Genomic DNA, 20869 nt, shown 5'->3' with positions numbered 1-20869 from the left:
AGGTAAGTTCTGTGACCAAGAGTGCCTTGTCTGATTCACTGGGTGCATCTCTTCCTAGAGAAGTTCAATCTGGCCTCAGTAATACATGCATTGGTCACCTTCTGGGTAGATTACCACAATGAGCGCTGTGTTGGGCTGTCCAGTGTTCAGTAACTGCAGCTGGTGCAATTTGCAGCCACCAGATCACTGGACTATTAGATTAGATTAGAGTATTTTCAGACTACTTTATATTACACCAGCCTTATATGAACTGTACTGGCTTCTTATTTGCTTGTGCTGTGACCTATAAGGCCCTAAGTGACTTAAGGCACAATATTTGAATGACCACTGCCTCCCGTGTGAACCTGTTCTTAGGTTGAGATCATTCCCATTAACTTAAATTGATCAACTCTGAGAAGAGTGCCACTTCCTTTCCCCAGCACAATAAAGGATCTGGTCAGGACACGAGACAATGTCTTTTCTGTGGCTGCATCCCTGTTATGGAATTCTGTATCTAGAGAGGTTAGACTGGTCCCACCCCTTGAAGACTTTTGGGCCGGGAATAAAAGCATTGTACAATTCAACTGACTTTAAGCAGCTTTTAATTCGCAGTGGCTATTCTTGGTTTTAATGTTTTGATTTAAATCTGTTAATTGTGTATTGTATTCCCCCCCCCCCAAACCTCATGGTGGATCTGGCCTGTAAGAGTCAAAAGGTGATATAAAAGTGTGTTAATAAATAATAATAAGAGGGGGGTGCATATTTAAGTTAGTTGATTAACTTGTTCATGCAAGTGATAGGTTTGATATATTGTGATGCAGCTCTTAATACTGAATTTATTCTTTCTTTCTAAGGCAAGAAAGCACATATTCCAAATACATACCAGGGACTGGAACCCAAAATTGTCAGATGATTTTTTAGAAGAATTAGCGGAAAAATGTGTCGGTGAGTGGTATCATATTAATGCTTTCACTTTAGATGTTTTTGCTCTCGAAAGGTTTTTTCTTTACTTTGTAAGAGTCCTTAATGTGTGCTTATAAAATTATGTACGTATGTCCTATTAAAACATAATAGAAAATTGAAATATATACTAATTTATTGCTCATATACTATCTTAACTAATGTTTCCTGTTACCACCACAGATCCTTTATAAGACAATTTATATGTCGAAAACTTTGGCATGATTGATTATCCCTTTATAGGACTGAATATGCAAAGCTACCCAGCTTATGGGATACTGGTCTTCCAGAGGACAATGGCAGCTCTTTTTATATTACAAAAAATAAAAAAATAAAAATGGTTCCCTACATGTGTGGATGCTAAAGAGTTCTGTAAGGCAACTGAGCTAAGAATCCTCAAGACTTTTAAGAGTATGCTAGTTACAGAATAGGTATTTCTTTCTCTAAAGTTGGACACTGTGGATATCTGAAACATACTATGGAGCACCAGACATGAAATACTGAGTAGTAGATTGGCTGTTCAAAAAAAAAAATAAGCCTTACCATACTAGCAACTATACTATAAAATCAGTAGGTTAGAAAAAGTGAGATGTGTTAACATAATAAATCAACCCTAAACAAATAACCATAGCCTCTTCCAAACAATTTTTCATCTTCTGTCAATCTTATGCTGCTAGTCAACAATTTTTAGGAAAACCACAACATCAGGTCATTGGGTCTGCTACATCAAAACAGTAAAATTTTAAATTGAACACCATCCATTCAGTCAGCTACTGTACATCCGAATTATCCTCTTCATCCACAGGAACATCTACCTTCGAAGCAGCATTCCTCCACTTTTGATCTGCAAAGACCCCAACATCTTCTGGTGAGAAGAAAACAAAATATCCAGCAAATGACAAATTAAGCTTTGCCTGTAAGAAAGCATGTGCCAAACCCCATTTCACATAGATTCTTCTAGAGATTCTGCAAAAACCATTTAGTAGAAGGTAGATGATAGCAAAATAGAATTTTGGTCCCTTCATTTTGTGACCATATTTCTATTTGAAAAATTATTAATATTTCAACGACATGACTTGGATATCTTATAAGAAAACGTTCCCTTTACAGTGGTGTAACCAATTGGATTTGAAGGGAAAATCTGTTTAATTAAACGGGAAAAATATCCCAGAGCTTGTGCTCTGCTTTTTCCTCTGAAATTAGATTTATATTTTAAATCCTGCAGTTGCAGTGCAATTGTTAGATGTGAAACTTGTAAGCTGTGGTGACAGATCAAATTAGACAAGAAATCTAGTTCCTATCATTCGCAAAGAGGTTGTCTCATTTTTTGTCAAATGGGCTTGGAATGTTTAGCCTATTTATTCAGCATTTTGAAAATTCATTGGGACCATTTAAACACGTTTGCTTAGCCCTTAATTTGATGCAGCTGCTAAACACTTTGCTGTTCACCCCTTGTGGGTTATCTTAAAGTCAGAACTCTCCCAACTTTGATAGCATAAAGAAGAAAATGATGACTGAATTATCTGAAAACAGTCATGGATTGGGAGCAATCACTAGCATTATGCTTAGACATCTTAATGCTTAGATTTGTTTTAAGATTTTGAATTACAGGTCCTATAGTCATCAGGGCTGGTTTCTTGAGGCTAACATACTTTGGTTATAAGCGGAGTTTGATTGGGTTTTTGTTTTTAACTTGCACCTCAGAATTTTTATGTGGGACTTTTAAGAAAAGTAATCCAGTTTCAAGAAAAATAAACGCAAATTTGTGTGAAATCATTTAAAAAGCCAGTTCTGTCAAAATAAAGCAGAAGTAATCAAGTACCAATAAAAATAGTTGAGATAGGGATCAGACTGGAAGGGATCAAAATACATTATCAAGCCATGGACCCAGCAGTGTCTTTCAGCAAATTAACCCAACATAATCCTAGCCCTGCTAAGCCACTGTCAAAACAGGTTTTTCAGAGGGCATAGCTTTAAAATGGCTCATGCAAGTGAATCAAGCCATACATTTAAATGAAAGCTACAATAACACCGTGGGTTTTTAATCAGTTTGGCACGAGGAAAACCTGTCCTTGCATGGGTTTGGTCACAAACAAGCCTTTAGAATAAACTTATAAATTATGTTTCAATTTCTGTACCCAGCTCTTTTGAAAACAGGATTTATTACTTGCCCAATGGTTCTCAAGAAATTATTACAGAATTTTACACTTCAAATAGAAATCACTCAAGTTACCTCCAAATTTTATTTAATAATTAATTTATAGACATTAGTTTTCATAGTACAGGTATCTTCAACTGAAATGTTCCTCTAATTTGTTCGTGGTATCATTCAGGCATATTCACTGCATGTGAATATCATCTGTGCCTTTTTTCTAACTAAGCAATCAATAAACACTTCTGCACTTAAAATAGATAAAAATAATTGATAATCAGTCTGGTTGCTCCAGTGTGCAATAGCTTATGTTGTAATTGATCTTTCATAATTTGGTAGCAAAACTAGACGTAAATATCTTAGCCTCGATAGCCTTGTTTTTTTAGTGCATGTTCATGTGTGAATTAAAATCTCCCCCCTTGCCTTCCACTTGATAACAGTGTTGTCAATTCTTTTTAACGCATAGCTTCAGTTTACTTCAGTTATTCTAGTTTCTGAGAACATCTGCTTCATCCTGTATAATGCCATTATGCTTCTCTATATTTTAGTGTGGTGTGGCACACAATAGGTCCTAGAAACTGCTATGATCTATGCTTGAATCTTATGCTAGCTCTCAATTTCATCAATGCTGCCCTCCTTCCCTCCAGTAGGTCGTGAATGAAAATGGAATTAAGTAGCACACAAAGCTGATCATTATGGAATTCTAATATTTGGATTTTATTTATTTGGGGTGTTTGTAACTTTCCATACTGGTCTTACTTCCCACTTGAAGATGTGAATTAGTTTTGAAATGGTGCTTTCTCACCCTGGAATTCCTTTTGTGTTCTTATGTGTACTTGCCACCAAAGATATACTAACCACTCCATAAATATAACTGCCTAGACTGCCTTTATTCTTCTCATATAGCTTGGCTCTCATTCTCTGTTCCTCCTTTAAAATTTTTAAGATTCTTTATTGAGTCAAGGTGTCTCAGCTTCTATTCTGTTCCACTTTAGGCAACTTTTTCAGAGTGAAAGCATTCAGTGCTGTTCAGTGCACCAAAGTGAAGTAATTTTCAGTTCATCCTCCAAAGCTGGATGAGTTGGATGACTTGAAACATGCCATGATCTTGCAAGTGCTCCTATTATTAGCTTTTTCATCTGGTGCTTTTGTATGATAATCCCCCCCACTCCACCATACCCTTGCTGTGATACCTGAATTGGGCTAATTATATCATATGTGCTAACCACAATTGCCTGAAAACCATGTTTTCATAATCCACCAAACTATTGTTTCAAACCATGGTTTAGAGGTTTGCTTGTTTTTGGATTTCTTAGCAGAAATCTTCTTGGAAGAAATCAGGAAGTGAATGAGGAAATTGTCATAGTGTAGAATGTACTATCCGGAGCATGTTTGCTGTTCAGTTCACCAAGCTATGGTTTGGAGGTTTAAAATATCTGAACTGGGCCACTTAGCAATTTGGTCATAGCCAAATCGCTTGAAATAGAATTAATTGGCACAAGGTTTGGGTGTTCCAGTGGCCCTTTTGCACTGTTGTCTTTATGCTCTGTGCAAAATTGATTCTACTTTTAATGTTTTAAAACATTTATTTTTGCATTACATACCGTTCTCTGTGAAGATGTCTTTTATATTTCTATTTGCCTTCTGTCCCCCCCCCCAGTCATCTTTGAAAATTTTCACATTGCATGATAAGCTTTTTGTCAATAAATTTCTACACATGATCAGGGTGCCATTTAGGCTCCATGTAATGATTCTTTTAGGGCAGCTATCTTCAACTTTTTCAGACCCAGAATCCATTTCAACACAAACATGCCTTTGGGGACCAATTTCTTAATCTTACCTTATATTTGCAAGGTGGTAGTACTCCTGTTGTGACATACTTTGCATCAGGCTGCAGCCCACGAGTGCTTCCTGAAGACCAGTGTCCTAGAGTACCTATATTTCCAATTGATGTGAGATATATATATCCCAATGAATACTCTCACATACTTTCAACTTCCAGCTGAAATATTTTGAAGAACCAGCCTTTGAACCTTGCACTTCCCCACTGAAATAATTGGTCACTAGAGATCTAAAATGATCTCCCTATTCTTAACCTGTTTTGTCCAACTTCTCTCACTATTTTACTTCCTTATCTTACCAGATCTCTCTCCCATAACCATATATGACTACTCTTCTGGTTTAAAATATGTAAAATTTGTTTGTCTTCCAATGTGAGATTATTCTCAATAACTCATAAGAGTAATGAGATCCAACTTTCTCTATTGTAGCCTATATGATTATTTAGAAAGCTGTTGATTGGACCTTGTATGTAATGGGTACACCAAGCCCAATATCCCAGAAAAGCTTAAGGTGCCTATCTAAGAATTGTTAGACATAATTCAAATTAAGACCTCAAACTAGCACACAGGGGTGTTTTTTTTTAATTGAAACTATTCCCTGTCACTTTATGAACACCTTTTAAGAATATTATTAATTAGCTGAAGTCTCCTACTAGCAGTGGTGACCTTGTACTCCAGTAAGCTGAGCTGAATAATTTTTTTTGGTCTTAATATGTTTGAAGCAAATTGCATAGGGATCCGTTTCTGTACGCTCTAGATCACAATACATCTAGGGTGATGCAGATACAAACAGTCATGGTGGGATAATTAACTGCAATCTTTTTCAAGATAAGCCGATATATTTTCCTTAGGGAACTAGAGGGAACTGTCAGTGTTTGAATATAGAAAATAAACAAATTAAAGCTCCTAACTTAAGTTTGTGCACTGGACCTAAGTTGATTTAGTCCAGTGATGTTCCTTCTAAGTAGTAAGTAGCTTAATTGCCAAAGGACTAGCTTGCAGAATTTGGCCACACCTGGCATTCTTTTTGCAAGTAAAAATCATTGTCTTAAAAGGGCATCATGAAATATGCTGTAAGAATTACGTATTAGTGTATATTGAACCCATCTAAAACATTTTTCCCTATACGTTGTATTTTTACAGCAGAGGATAAATGCAACTTACCGCATTGCGGTAAGGTGGAATATCAAACAGGTTTGTTTTAAGCCAACCAATTTCAAACATCTTTGGCACTATTCCCCCCCCCCCCGAAATGTACAAAATACGTGGCAGGGCATTATGACTGGGTCACACCCACCTCTGCCACTTACATTTGGCTGCCATAATGTCTAAATGCCTTGTAGGTACATGCATTAGTGCATGTGGAAACTTACCTCTTAACATGACGTTTGGGTATTAAAGGTGGTATGAATTAGGGCTTATGTGTGTTACAGAATACACAGACAATCCATTGAGACACTGGACTGCCTTGCCACCCAACAATAAACCATGACTTAGCATTCAGGGGACCTTTCCCCCTTCTTGCATGACTTTGAGGAGGACTTGGCAAGCTAGCTTCTGCTGCATCTTTTGAAGCTAACCTGTTTCAACAAACTTATAATTTGCTGCAGTTTAGGGATTTGTATGCAAGTCTAAACTGCAGCTAATCAAAAGCAGAAGCTTCCAGTCTTGTGGCTGCGCAGGGGAGGGCAGGACGAGAGTTTACAACCTTGAGGCTCACTTATCCTTGTTATGGTAAATCATGAGATTAGCATTAAGTGTATTCCACTAGGTACTCAATAAATTGTTTTGGTGAGTGCCTGGGAATGGAAAAAAAATCAGGGTGCTGGGGTGGGGGTTGTCATACTGCATTGCTATCGAGCTACATTTCACGCAACTGAGATGCTGTTAAAAACTCTTACTGATGGTTAGCTGTCTTCTAACACAGCAATGCATTTTAGAAGTGCTTATTAGATGCAACACCAGTATCATGGTGGAGGCATGGAGACTGTAAATATGAGGACAGGAACCTCCTGGTATGCAGTTGTAAATGCTTAACAGGACAGGGATTACTTGCCATAGGAATGAGCCCCCCCCCCCGTTAACTATGTTTCAGACAAAATAATTTTTCTTGGTACTTTAGAATTCATGCTTATGTGTCTGATAATTTTGAATACACTTTCTGACTGCTGTAGAGCAGGGTGGCCAATTTTCTTGGGGAAGGGAGAGAGGGAGGGTTGCACCAACTGAATCACCCATGTCCCTTCTTCAGCTGCACCAAATTTCCCTAACAATTTACTGTATAACTTTAGACACATCAGCTAAATGTTTTCACAGGCAGCCAACATTTTTCAAGAACAAAACTTATGGAGTCAGATCTAGAGTATGTTAGTGGCACTTACATGCCACTGACATTAATACTGACTAAGTAAAGTTACACTGATTTCATTAGGAGCTAAGTTCAGCAAATACGCAGTGACCACTCATATAGAGAGCATTCTGTATTGAATATTGTAGAAATTCCCTGAATAGCACAACTGTGTATAGGGCAGGATCACAGTAGTTTTGGCTGTTCAAAGAATGATCTGGAAAACCTGGATACCAGCACAGAAATTGTTTCCCAGTCTCCTTAATCATGATGGTCAGTTTATTTCCATGGAAGGAGAGAGCAGGAATTCCGCAAGGCATGGAAGGTTTCTTCCCTGAAAGCCAGGCTCACCATTGTTTCAAGTGAGCCTTCAGCAGATGCAGCAAGTGCTTCCTCTCTTCTCATGAGGACTTGACTTTTTCTACCTCAGTGAAGGCTTTATTTCTCAGTTCCAATCCTCCTGAGATTGGATTATGTGCTTACATAGTGTTCCTGCATGCCTGAGGTCCATACACCGCTCTGGTAATGTCAAACAATAATGTATTTACACTTGCCTTTGTCTCATAGGTTCTTTTGCAATTAATTTTTTTCCAGAGCCTTGGTTATTCTTAAGAGAGAGTTTTAACATTTGCTTCTTCAGTTGCCAGCAGGTGGTTTGATTTATATTAAAGCTGCACATATTACTAAATGCACTGTGAATGAATCTGACAGAATGCTGCTGGCTGCTTTCGGCTTCAGGCGGGTGCTTGACATATGCAAAACATTGGTGCTGCTTTATGGAACCTTTGTATGTTTTCTTTCTTCTTTCCTGTGCCCTAGGGTATTGTGGAGCCGACATAAAAGCACTTTGCACTGAGGCTGCCTTGATTGCCCTGCGACGGCGCTATCCTCAGATCTACGTCAGTAGCCAGAAACTGCAGCTAGACGTTTCTTCAATAGTTCTCAGCGCACAAGATTTTCACCATGCAATGCAGAATACTGTGCCTGCCTCTCAACGTGCCGTCTTGTCATCAGGGCAAGCACTCTCTCCCATTATAAGGCCACTTTTGGAAAGAACCTTCAATGACATTCTGGCAATTTTACATAAAGTGTTTCCTCATGCCGAGTTCAGCCAGGCTGACAAAAAAGAAGGTATTTCCATCTTTTCATTCCAGTCAGTCTTGTATCAGATTAGAAAACAAGACAAAACAAGAACAGTTTTAAAGTAATGTTTTGATGAAGGCTATGGGGCATTATATTAAGTGTATTCTTGTGAAAGGTTTCATTTCCTCCCTTTTAATTACAACTTCCTTTTAACTTGGCCAAAATGTATTTTAAGCACCCGTTTCATGATGTTTGCGGGAGGTGTCGGCTAACGTAGTAATCAGCCTTTAATTTTCATTGAACAGATGCAACTAGTCTAATTTTGGACGATAGTGAAGATGAGCATGCTTCATCAATATTTGAGACAAGTTGCCAGTCGGGATCACCAAAGAAACATTTATCAGCTGCTGTACACAAACCTTACCTTCATTTTACAATGTGAGTAGATGTTCTGATAACTTTATCATCAAGACTTACACAGAAATAGCTGCTTGTAGTGCCTGCATAAGTTTGTGATTTGTGGTACTACTCTGGTATAGTCTTTGGTTTGCTCTGGTGTATTCTTACCCTAAACCTTTCTTCTAGAGAGAGTTATAGAATCAAGCAATAAAGATGCTTTGTTTATGCTTGCTTCTCTTGCCAGCCTGCTCCGCCTTGCCATCCCGCTTCCCCCCCTGGCCACCACCATTTTCCCTGCACCTGATAAACCCCCTCTGCTAAGCTGACTTAACTCCCTGCTAGAAAGTTGGGCATGCTAATTGCAGGTGTGCTGCTGCTATAATTCATTCAACTTGCCCACTAGGAAGCGCTTAACAGTTCTCAATGTATAGCAAATATAAAAATATATGGTAAAAACAGATCAGGTCTAAAAAAAATTAAAATGTTAACTTTTGTTTTAGGTCAGCTTACCATCAGCCCACCTCTTACAGGCCAAGATTACTGCTTTCTGGAGAGAGGGATTCAGGTCAGACTTCGCACCTTGCTCCAGCACTTTTGCACTCGCTCGAAAAAATTGCTGTACACAGATTAGATCTGCCAGCACTTTATTCAGTCAGTGCCAAAACACCTGAAGAATCATGCGCGCAGGTTAGTCTGCCTTTATATCCCTTTTGACCTTTTGCGCAACATGTCACACACAGAAAGTTTCCCATCAGCTTTCAGTGAAATAAATGTCAATACAGAATCCCTCTTTGCAAACATACCATGTGGATGGGAAATTTATGTGTTCCTAGAGACACAGATAGGGGTTTCTGTGTGCAGCAGAAGCCTCAGTTAAAGCTGTGTCAGACAACTAAAAGGGAATCCTGTACCCCATCTTCTCTTCTTCCCAAGTCCACAGAATTAAGCGGCAATGAAATCTTAAGGTGCCACAATACACTTCTGCTGAAGCAAGAAGCGCCACTGCCAGAGCTATGCATTCTTCTTCTCTGATTAGGGACAAAGCATTTCCAGTCACCTACTGTCAGAAAGAGACTGAGCTTGGTGGAATTTGTTAAAAATGTTTAAGATTGCTGTCAATTTACAGTGAGGGGGGAAAGTATTTGATCCCCTGCTAAATTTGCCCATTTTCCCTCTGATGAAGAAATGGCCAGTCCATAATTTTAATGGTAGGTTTATTGTAGCTGTGAGAGACAGAATAACAACAGGAAAACACCCAGAAAACCAGAAGACAAAAGTCAGAGATTGATGTGCATTATAATGAGTGAAATAGGTTTTTGATCCCTTTGCAGTGGCCACCAGGTTTGCACACATCTCAGGAGGTATTTTGTCCCACTCCTCTTTGCAGATCCTCTCAAAGTCAGTAAGATTTCGGGGCTGATATGTAGCTACTCTTACCTTCAGCTCCCTCCACAAATTTTTGATGGGATTAAGGTCTGGAGACTGGCTAGGCCACTCCAGGACCTTAATGTGCTTCTTCCTGAGCCACTCCTTTGTTGCTCTGGCCATGTGTTTTGGGTCATTGTCATGCTGGAATACCCATCCTTGACCCATTTTCAATGCCCTGGCTGAGGAAAGGAGGTGCTCACCCAAGATTTGACGATACATGGTCCTGTCCATCGTACCTTCGATGCAGTGAAGGTGTCCTGTCTCCTTAGCAGAAAAACACCCCCAAAGCATAATATGTCCCCCTCCATGTTTAATGGTGGGGATGGTGTTCTTGGGGTCATAGGCAGCATTCCTCCTCCTCCAAACAACGGCGAGTTGAGTTGATGCCAAAGAGCTTGATTTTGGTCTCATCTGACCACAACACTTCCACCCACTTCTCCTCTGGGTCATTCAGATGTGCATTGGCAAACTGCAGACGAGCCTGTACATGTGCTGTCTTGAGCAAGGGGACCTTGCAGGCTCTGCAAGATCTCAGTCCTTCATGGCGTAGTGTGTTACCAACTGTTTTCATGGTGACTATGGTCCCAGCTGCCCTGAGATCATTGACAAGTTCCCCCCGTGTAGTTCTGGGCTGCTTCATCACTGTTCTCCTGATTATTGCAACTCCACAAGATGAGATCTTGCATGGAGCCCCAGACCGAGGGAGGTTGGCAGTTATTTTGTGTTTCTTCCATTTGCGAATTATTGCACCAACTGTTGTCACCTTCTCACCAAGCTGCTTGGCAATAGTCTTGTAGCCCAGTCCAGCCTTGTGCAGGTCTACAATCTTGTCCCTGACATCCTTGGACAGCTCTTTGGTCCTGGTCCTGGTGGCTACTTTGGAATCTGCTGGATTGATTGCTTCTGTTGACAGGTGTCTTTTGTACAGGTACTGTAATGAGCTGGGATTACAGGTAAGACCTCTCCCTTACAGCAGGTGCTTCTAATCTCAGCTTGCTACATACAGTGAAGATACCAAGTAGCCTGACATCTGGCTGGTTGATAGGGGATCAAATACTTCACTCATTATAATGCACATCAATCTCTGACTTTTGTCTTCTGGGTTTCTGGGGTTTTTCCTGTTGTTATACTGTCTCTCACAACTACAATAAACCTACCATTAAAATTATGGACCGGTCATTTTTTCGTCAGAGGGCAAACAGGCAAATTTAGCAGGGGATCAAATACTTCTCCCTCTCACTGTACAGTGGTACCTAGACTTACGAATTTAATCCGTTCCGAACGGACTTTCGCAAGTCGGAAAATTTGTAAGTCAAAGCCAGTGGGGGAAAAAAAAAAATCGTAAGTCGAAAAAACCCTATCTAAAAATTCGTAAGTCAAAAAAATCCTATCCAAACTGCATCCAAAATGGCGGACAGAACTCTGTTCGTAACTCGAAACATTTGTAGGTCGAGTCATTCGTAAGTCGAGGTACCACTGTATCTTGAATGGTGAGGTCCCTACGTCACTTGCAGGGTGAGAAACTTTTTAAGCTTCAGGGCTACCTTTCTTCTTGGTTCAACCACCCACCCTTCTTTTTACAGACTTGTAAAAAGCATTTTAGCTTTGGCACCAACAAGAGGTATTTTCAGTCCTATAACCTGGGAGGGAGGAATTATGTGGGTTGAGTGCGGAGGGCTGTCAGTTCCCTATTCCCAGACTGCTGGGTTCTCTTTTGACTTACCTGTTGAGGTTGGATTAAATCTCAGTTTTGCAGAAGCCAACAATATCTTCTATAAAAACACTTCAGAAAACCTTCAGCTTCTCTAAATGTACTTTATTTTTAGGCTGCACATGTAAGCTCTGTCATAGCATTCTCTGAGCCAAAGCCATGGTTGTACACGGAATATTTAACATTATAGGGGAGGGAATTGGCAATTGTTACGTCCCAAGACTTCATTGTTAACTGTCATCTATAATCACAATTCAATATATAGAAAAACACAGAATGATATGTTATGGAGATGATTTTGAAACGTGTCGCCATGCTATGTCTGAAGTTATTGGCAAGATGCAGAGCGACCATTAATTTCAGTTCAGTTACAATTGATTTCAAAATTGAGAGAAAGCAGTGTTTGAGAATATTATACCATTAAAAATAATAATCGGGGGAAGCAATGAAAAAAAAGTGCTGTTTAATGTTCTTCTGCAAGTCGGTGATTTTTGTGAAGATAGATGATTAAAACAATGTTCTGTAGTTGTACTAAGATGAGAGCAAGATAATTTGGAGCCTATGGAAAATAGCTATTTAAATCTAACCTTTAAGAAAGATATAGTTGAAAACATCACATTCTGAAATGTTTATGTGTGCATAAAATACAAATAATTTTTAAAAAATCATTTTCTCAATATCATTTTAATGTTGTTATCCTCTTAAATTAGATCTTTCGTGAAGCAAGAAGAACACTACCGAGTATTGTTTACATGCCTCATATTGGCGATTGGTGGGAAGCTGTCAGTGAAACTGTGAGAGCTACTTTTCTAACTTTGCTGCAAGACATACCATCATTCTCACCTATATTTCTACTCTCTACCTCTGAAACCATGTATAGTGAATTGCCTGAAGAGGTGAGCATGGCATAATTTCTTGAGAAGTGGAATCATTGTAGGGAAGAGTGAACCTGAATCAGAGAGGGACTTGAAATGTGCATGTAGGAATGTCCACTTGGAGGGAAACTTCTACCCCAAATGCTGAAGCATCTTTTTATTCCTGAGGGTGTTTAACAAACCACTTGTACTGTGGCAAGAATGGGGAACTGCGTGTTAGTAAGAAACTTGGTTGTATGTATCGTTAGATTGGGATAGTGTTGCTTACTAACTAAACTCAAACTTTGGAAGCTCACATTGCAAAATTAATTTTGTCTAGGTGGTGGTACCGCTGACGACGACACATTATAAAAATACCCTAAAACAAGAAAGCAAATGTTTCCCATTCTAATTTGGAACCTCTGTCCGATGTTCTTTTCTTGCCCTGACACTGCCTTATTTGGCCCCACCTCTGTGATTGTCAGACCAAATAAGGTCAGACCAGCAGACTAGGTTAACAAAAATTCTATTGAAAGAATGCTGTTTTTGATCCTAGTGTGTGCTTTTCTTCCCTGCTAAGGATGTAACCAATGACTAGCTTCTGCTAGGACCAAACCAAATTGGCATGTGCAATTTTGCTACCCCATTTTCAGGCAGTAAAATTATGAGGGTCATTTTGGCTATTCTGCGTAGTGGGAGGGGGTGGTGTAAAATTTGCTTGTGCTGTTTGAATAAGTAGCTCAATGAGATTTTCAGCTGCCTAATTCTCATTGATTTTATGTAGGTGAAATGCATCTTTAAAATCCAATATGAAGAGGTTTTTTATATTCAGAGACCTAGTGAAGAAGACAGACGCAAATTTTTCCAAGAGCTTATCCTCAATCAAGCATCTATGTCTCCTCCAAGAAGGAAACAAATTGGTAAGTTAATTCTCTGTAAAGTCCAGAGCGTATGTAATTTTCCACCTGAAAGCAGCGCTGCTTGTGTTCATTTTGAAATAAGATTAGAAATAGCAGTCACTGGTGGTGATGGTGCATAGGATTAATATCTGCATCCACACACCATGGTGGTACATGTTCATTGAATGATATGGAATTAAGGATGGGCAGCGAAGTGGCAAAGTTTGCCATAGCTGCCAAGTTATCCCTTTTTTAAAGGGATTTTCCCTTATGCTGAATAGGCTTCCTCGCGAGAAAAGGGAAAACTTGGCAGCTATGAAAGTTTGCATATGACACCAAGTATTCAGGTTGGTGAAAATCCAAGATTGTGAAGAGCTCTGAAAATAGAGTAACAAATTGAATGAAATGGGCAACAAACTGGCATATGAAGTCCAATGTAAATAAATGTCAAGGGATGCACATTTGAGAAAATAAAGCAAAATCTTAACTTCCCATGCAAACTAATAGGGTATGAATCTCGCATTGACACCAGGAACTGTTGGGAGTTGTGTTGGATAGCTATGGAAAGCATGTGGCAGCTGTGAAAAAGGAATGCCACAGTAGGAATTATTACAGAAGACATAGTAAAAATTCTGGTGTTGTAATACCCCTGTATTAGCATAGAGTAGCGTATTTGTAACACTAAACCAAAAACAAACCCCATGGCTGAATGGTCGCATACCGTAGCTTTTTCCAATATTTGTATGCTACGCAGTTCTGATCACCCCAGCTCCAAAATGGTATTGCAGAGCTGGAAAAGGTGCGGGAAGAGCAACTACAATTAACAGGAAGCTAAGAGCATCTCCTCTACAAGAAAAGGGGGGGGGAGATAAAGAAGGGTGCCTTTTTTTAGTTTGGGGAAAAAAGACAAAAGTGCTTGAGCAGGCCAGTTCCTCCTCACTCCCTCAGCTCCATTTTTTCTCTCAGCTATTACCCCAACATACATTCTGGAGGCTGGTTGGCTTCCCAAACATGTTAGAATTAAAGGCAATAAACGGGCTGAATAGGCTGCCAGAATAGCATCTCAGTTTGCCAACGAGCACCCATTTATATATTTTTACAACAGTCTCCATATCTAAACAGATGGTAAAATTGTCGAGAGTTGTGGGATAGCCATATTCAAAGCAGTAAAGACTTTGAAACAGATAGCAGCTTTGAGAAAAAGAAGGAAGCATGAACTGAGCAGAAATTTAGAGAGCTGCCCGAAACAGCACCTAATCACTAGATTCTGCTGTATAGTACTGTACAGTGTGTTTTGGATGTCCCTGCACCAGAAACTTTTTTACTCCTACCCTCACAGCCTGCTTATGGAACCTCCTAGAAGCTTGCCTGTATGTAAATCTTAAGGGGGGAAAGACAGGCAGGTTTTGTAGTGGTTTCAGATTAATTGGGGTTTGGGATTTGGCACATTTTCTTTGGCACTGAAAGGAAACCCATCTTTCGGTGGAGATGACTTACAACTTGGCAGGCATTAGTTGTGGTTTCCTAGAGACTGAAGGAGCCAAAAATATCTCTTTGGCTCTAACTTTCTGATAGCTGTGATAGAAGGCCATGCAGGTTCTTGAGGTTCCTGCCACCCTGTCTCTTGTCAACTCCTCTTATTGAAGGAAAGGTGTCTGGTGCGGAGCAGGCTGTCGTTCACAGTAATTGTAAAGTCTCCACAATATGGTTATTTAAGTTTGGTGTGTGGAGCTGAGATAAGGAGCGCAGAGTTCTTGGTGTTATCAAGTCTGATAAGGGTAAAAAGTAAGGAATTCACTGTGTTGTATGAAATTTTCCAAGGATGTAATCTGAAAAGCCTATTTTGCCTGACTTTTTGATTATTATTATTTTTAAAGCTCTTTCTGATATGGAGGTGCTTCCTCTTGCACTACCATTTTCTACTCGCCAGCTGTCAGAGGCAGAAAAGCAGCGAATGGAGGACCAGGAAGAAAACACACTGAGAGAACTGCGATTGTTTCTCAGGGATGTTACCAAGAGATTGGCCACAGACAAGCGCTTTAACATCTTCAGCAAACCGGTGGATATTGAAGAGGTCTTGTTTCAGTAACGTGCAAACAATGAAGTTGACCTTATTAGTGATTGATTAAGCATACATATATTAGTTAATATTGCAGATATCCCTGATCTAACCTGTTTTGCATATTTACAGCAATTGTGGCTTAATTTTAACATTTGAAGCCACTGCTAACTTATTTCGGCAAGAATGCTAACCTATAGAATACTGTATTGTTCGAGCTGCTTCCATTCTGTAGCAAAAAATTATTTGTTCACAGGAAGCAGATGCAAACTGTTTTATCTGGAGTAACACTTCTTAACCAATGGGGATGTTGAAAGAAATTTATTGAATTGTAATGCCTCTGCCAGAATATTTCACAAATTAAACTATCATCTCTCTCCCCTTGCCTGTTTCTGGCCAAAGTGAAAATTGAAAAATTATAAATCTGTAATGACACCATTTGATCTGACAACTTGTAGTCAACTACAAATATAGTTTTTTTAAAAAAATAAGACTGAATTTGGCGACTTAAGTTTGAGTCACTGCTAAATTTTCTGAGCTTTGCCTTTAGAGTAAAAAAATAGTTTAATGTTCTGTATAAAATAAAGCAATCAATGGCAAAGCTGCATTAACTATATTGTTTACTAGAAAATCACTTTTAGTTCATGTTTACAAGCAAATTTGTGACAATCTGTCCGATTTTCGGTCAACTTCAAAGCTCAATTTTGCACAAATAACTTAAGAAATAGCCATTTGTGTTGTGCTGGTAAAAATGTAATTTGCATTATGCTAGCAATTGGGGGCTTGATAGTTCAAGGAATAGCTCTATCAAAGGTGTGCTCTCTCAGATGGTCTGTGTGCGATCAATTCAGACCTCTGGTGATGGCAATCTGTTTGGAAGGAAATGCCTGCTTTTTGTGCATTCTGCAATTTCCTCCCCCACTGGGTGGAAAGAAGAGAGCCTGGAAAGAGAAAAGGAGGGGACCAATACATGGGAGTGGCCCCATCCACAGTTGTCATGATACCATGAAAAATTACCTAGGGAATGTGGCCGTTAAAAAGAATGGTAGCCCATCCCTAGTCAAAAAAGCGCTGTGGAAGAGTAAATTACTGGCTCCATTTTGCAAATTTGTAACTGGATTTCTGAGTAGCATCAGAGCTCAGTCTACAGTGGCAGCTATGCTATTTAATATGAAAACACAGCCCCCAATCTAGACTAAGAGCAGTGAGTATGATTTATTGGGTGAGATCTAATGTTGTGCCAGCAGGCATGATGATAGAACTTACGCTCCCTCTTTTCAAAATCAAAGCTCCTTGGCCCCATCTTTTGTTCTGGAGGGTTTCCCAACTCTCCACAACAGATTCTGAATGCATGCAGGAGACTACAGGGGAGAGGAAAGAAAGGGTCAAGTCCTGTTTGTGCAAAGGGGGGGGGGGAGAAACACCACAGTTGAATATCTCCCTTTCTGTGCATATGCTGTTTTCGAATACTACCTGAAATGTTCCAAGGTTCAAAATAGATTCCTGTGTTGAGTCCTAGCTCAAATAAAAAACCGGTCATCACTTTAGCCATTAGATTTTTTTTTTATTCTGTATATGTAACAAATTTCTTTCTTGTACTTAAGAGGTGTTTTCTACAATACGTTTTTAACATTACATGAGGGCTCTTGCAAGTCACTCCTGTCTAACAACGTAAACTGACAAGAGTTTACTGATTTCTTTGAAAATGTAAAAAATAGAAAATAGTTGATTCACGGGAAAAGACGGGGATGAAGCTGGTCCAAGAAAAGACAAAAAAACTGCTGCTCAGAGGAGGACTATCAGATAGGGAGGAAAGGACCAGTAGAATTCACCAGGAACATTTTAAAGGCAATTCAGAGATTCACAAATGCACTCTGCAGCATGTTTGTAGTTTTTATTCCGGGGTGCTAGCGCCTGCCCTAGCCTAAAGTGAGAGGCAGGCAGGGTCTTGTTTCCCACATTGCACAGGCTTTGATATGCGCATTCAGAAGTAATGGAACAGTATTGATGCTTCAGAACTTTGTCCAGACCTCAGTGCAAGTGCAGGGACAAACCTCAGCCCTTCTCCCCAGTGGTGGGAGTTCATTCCTTTGACTGCATGGAGCTCCAGAGGTATGCCAAAGTACTACAGCATTTTTTAAAAATTATTTTATTCCTTGATTGGGGTTCAGCTGCTGTAAAGGCCTCCTCTCAAGTGAGGATTACATACTGTGCCCTATTTAATAGGGGCACATGTAGAAGGGCCTCAGATGCCAAAGCTATCTTTAGGCAATTGGACCTCCAAGCAATTTCGGGCTTTGAATCTGTTTCATCTCCCCTCTTCCTCAAATGTTAAATGCCCATCAAAGGTAAAATCTATATTGGGCTCTTCTTTTCATGGGTTGAGGGTAACTCCCCTATGACAAAAGGTCGCACCCTGCGTGAAGAGAGTGAATGGATAAAAGTTTTTGTCCCTCTCTCGTAACACTAGAACTCATGAACATCCATTTAAGCTGAGCGGTGCAAGATTCAGGACAGATAAAGTACATCTTCACGCATGCCTAGTTGAACTGTAGAACTCACTTCCACAGGAGGCAGCAATGGTCAACAATTTGGATGGCTGTAAAAGAGGATTAGACAAATTCTGGGAGGATGCAGCTGTCTGGGGCCACTGGCCATGATGATGGAGGCAGTCATGTTTCTGAATACCAGTTGCTGAAAATGGCAAGAGGGGAAAGGTGCTCTTGTGCCTGGGTCCTGCTTGTCGGTTTCCCACAGGCGTCTGGTTGGCCGCTTTGAGAACAGGATGTTGGACAAGACAGGCCATTGGCATCCAGCAATGTTCTTATGACTGCAGGAACTTTCTAGCAGTTGTGTATGTCTTGGAAGCATATGTGTGAATAAGGCCTTCTTCATTGTGTTTGGAAGGTCTTGCACTTTTTTCTCTCTACAGAATATTTAAAAATGAAAATTACTTACATATACAGAACAAGAGAGTTTTGATAGGAGTTTTCCTTGCCAGGTTAAAAATCAGAGTGATGAATCTTGGGGTGAACAAATGTTGTTCTAACATTAGTTCTTATCATGGTTTCAAATGTTTAGAATTACTGTGTTCGAAAACAAAATGATAGTGCTGAATATGTTAAAGTTAGCATAAATCTCTGTGTCACTTTTGTGTCACTTTGTGTCACGGTTTGATTATAGGTTTCAGATTATCTTGAAGTTATCAGAGAGCCGATGGACCTGTCTACAGTAATAAGTAAAATTGATAAGCACAATTATTTAACTGCAAAGGATTTCCTAATAGACATAGATCTCATATGCAGCAATGCATTGGAATATAATCCTGACAAAGATCCTGGGGGTAAGGATTTTTTTAAAAATAAAAAAAATCTTAAGCATAACATCACATTTAATTGTGTATTCAGTTGCAGTTCAACTATAAGCTGTGTCTTATAAATACAAATTGGTTAAAAGCTAACATTACTCAATATTAGTTACCGTATTTCTCTCTCCATAAGACACACTTTTTTCCTCCAGAAAGTAAGGGGAAATGTCTGTGCGTCTTATGGAGTGAATGTGTGGTCAATCGCTGGCTCCCTTTCCGGCTCCGCCCCCTTGCCGAGGCCTCCATTGTTGAATGTTCCCCAGTGACATGTGACTGGCTGATTAGATTATCTGTCTGGAAACTGTAGAAACTGTTCCCTTTCCTTTCCTAAAGAAGCCGCAGAACTGTGAGTTGAACCCCATTAAAACTGGATTTTTTCCCCTTTGCAAAGTAACTTTGCAAACTTTGAGCTGATCCTCAAAAAGGGGGCTTTTCCCCTTTGCAAAAGAAGCTGCACAACTTTGAGCTGATCCTCAAAAAATGGGGCTTTCCCCCTTTCCTCCTCTAAAAACTAGGTGCATCTTTAGAGCGAAAAATACAGTACTTACCGACTGACTGACTGTGAGGAAATAGAGAAAACAATCCAAATTACCTCTTGGGTTCTCATTGCTGTCACCAAGCGAAAGTCTTTTAACTTTCCTGGCTACCTTCACTAAAACAGCTTTCTATCCTGTGTGATTTTGTTATAGCGCTACCATTGCACTGTACTGCTAGTATGGCAATTAGGTGTAGGATAAAAATCACTTATCAGACCAAAGTTAAGCCAATATCAAATTTAGTTTGTAAAGGTTTTAAAACACAGCTGCTGTTGTAATCCTATTTCTAAGGAGGTAGGTATAGGGAGGTCTTAAGGCACTCATCTGTTTTTGCTATTAAAACTGTTGGTGCTTTCACAAGCACTTTCTGTTATGGAGGAGTTACTGTTCAAAGAAAAATGTAAAAATAATAATCAATGAGCTCACCTAACTTCTTTGGCATGCCTAAAGAAGTATTTGGATCCCAATATGTATTTATTTAAAAGCCACATCTGATTGATTTTGTTGGGAACCTAAATGTGTAGGGAATGTAGACATAATATTTAAACCCAGGTATTTAAAGTAAAGGGTTTATTAGCCAAACTGGAAGCTGGAAGTATGCATTTTTGAAAACAAGAAGCTTTGAAGACAAAGCTGATAGAACCCATACATACATACATACATACATACATACATACATACATACATACATACATAGACACTTGAAGTCTTTATAAATCAGACCTGCACAGCTTATGACCCACCAGTCTGAAGGTACCATGTATTTTGCTCTTCCAATTTTACAGAAAACAGTTCTTCGATGGCAAGTTGTGCAAGCATGATACATATCCATATGCCTGCTAAGCAGCACTAATGTTAAGCCTTAGAAGGCTGATCAAAACATATTTGTTCCACATTTGATTTCTTATATGGATATTATTTATCTTATGGCTCTTAATTTAACTCTGGGCTGTTTTAAAAACGGTTTTCTTTTTTATTTCTGTCATTGTCTTGAGCGGCCCTGTTACACAAAGACGATAAATAAAGAAATAAATTAGATGTTTTCATTGTTGAAAATGAAAATTATGTTGATTTTCCAGATAAAATCATCAGGCACCGAGCCTGTACTCTGAAGGACACTGCACATGCTATCATTGCTGCTGAGCTTGATCCAGAGTTCAATAAAATGTGTGAAGAAGTAAAGGAAGCAAGAAAAAAGAGAGGTATTCTTACAATTCTTTTAAAATGCATTGACTATATATTATATACAATACA

At 39.3% G+C, this 20869-nt stretch overlaps 1 protein-coding gene across 5 annotated transcripts in view; it reads left to right on the top strand.

Annotated features, from left to right (window-relative positions):
* Nucleotides 1-20869, top strand: part of ATAD2B (ATPase family AAA domain containing 2B) — a 58534-nt gene that overhangs the window by 27865 nt on the left and 9800 nt on the right. For 3 of the 5 annotated variants that reach the window (XM_035109984.3, XM_060272440.2, XM_060272442.2), the window contains exons 15-23: nt 834-924; nt 8099-8410; nt 8668-8800; nt 9262-9448; nt 12611-12796; nt 13539-13674; nt 15531-15727; nt 18896-19055; nt 20695-20817. In XM_035109984.3, coding sequence (XP_034965875.3) covers nt 834-924; nt 8099-8410; nt 8668-8800; nt 9262-9448; nt 12611-12796; nt 13539-13674; nt 15531-15727; nt 18896-19055; nt 20695-20817 — 1525 coding nt within the window. The remainder of the gene's footprint in view (nt 1-833; nt 925-8098; nt 8411-8667; nt 8801-9261; nt 9449-12610; nt 12797-13538; nt 13675-15530; nt 15728-18895; nt 19056-20694; nt 20818-20869) is intronic. The other 2 variants (XM_035109985.3, XM_060272441.2) reach the window with 1 other exon arrangement.

This window comes from Zootoca vivipara, chromosome 3, assembly GCF_965207765.1.
Source record: "Zootoca vivipara chromosome 3, rZooViv2.hap1.1, whole genome shotgun sequence".
NCBI lineage: Eukaryota > Metazoa > Chordata > Lepidosauria > Squamata > Lacertidae > Zootoca > Zootoca vivipara.
This window is presented reverse-complemented; position numbering and strand designations above follow the sequence as displayed.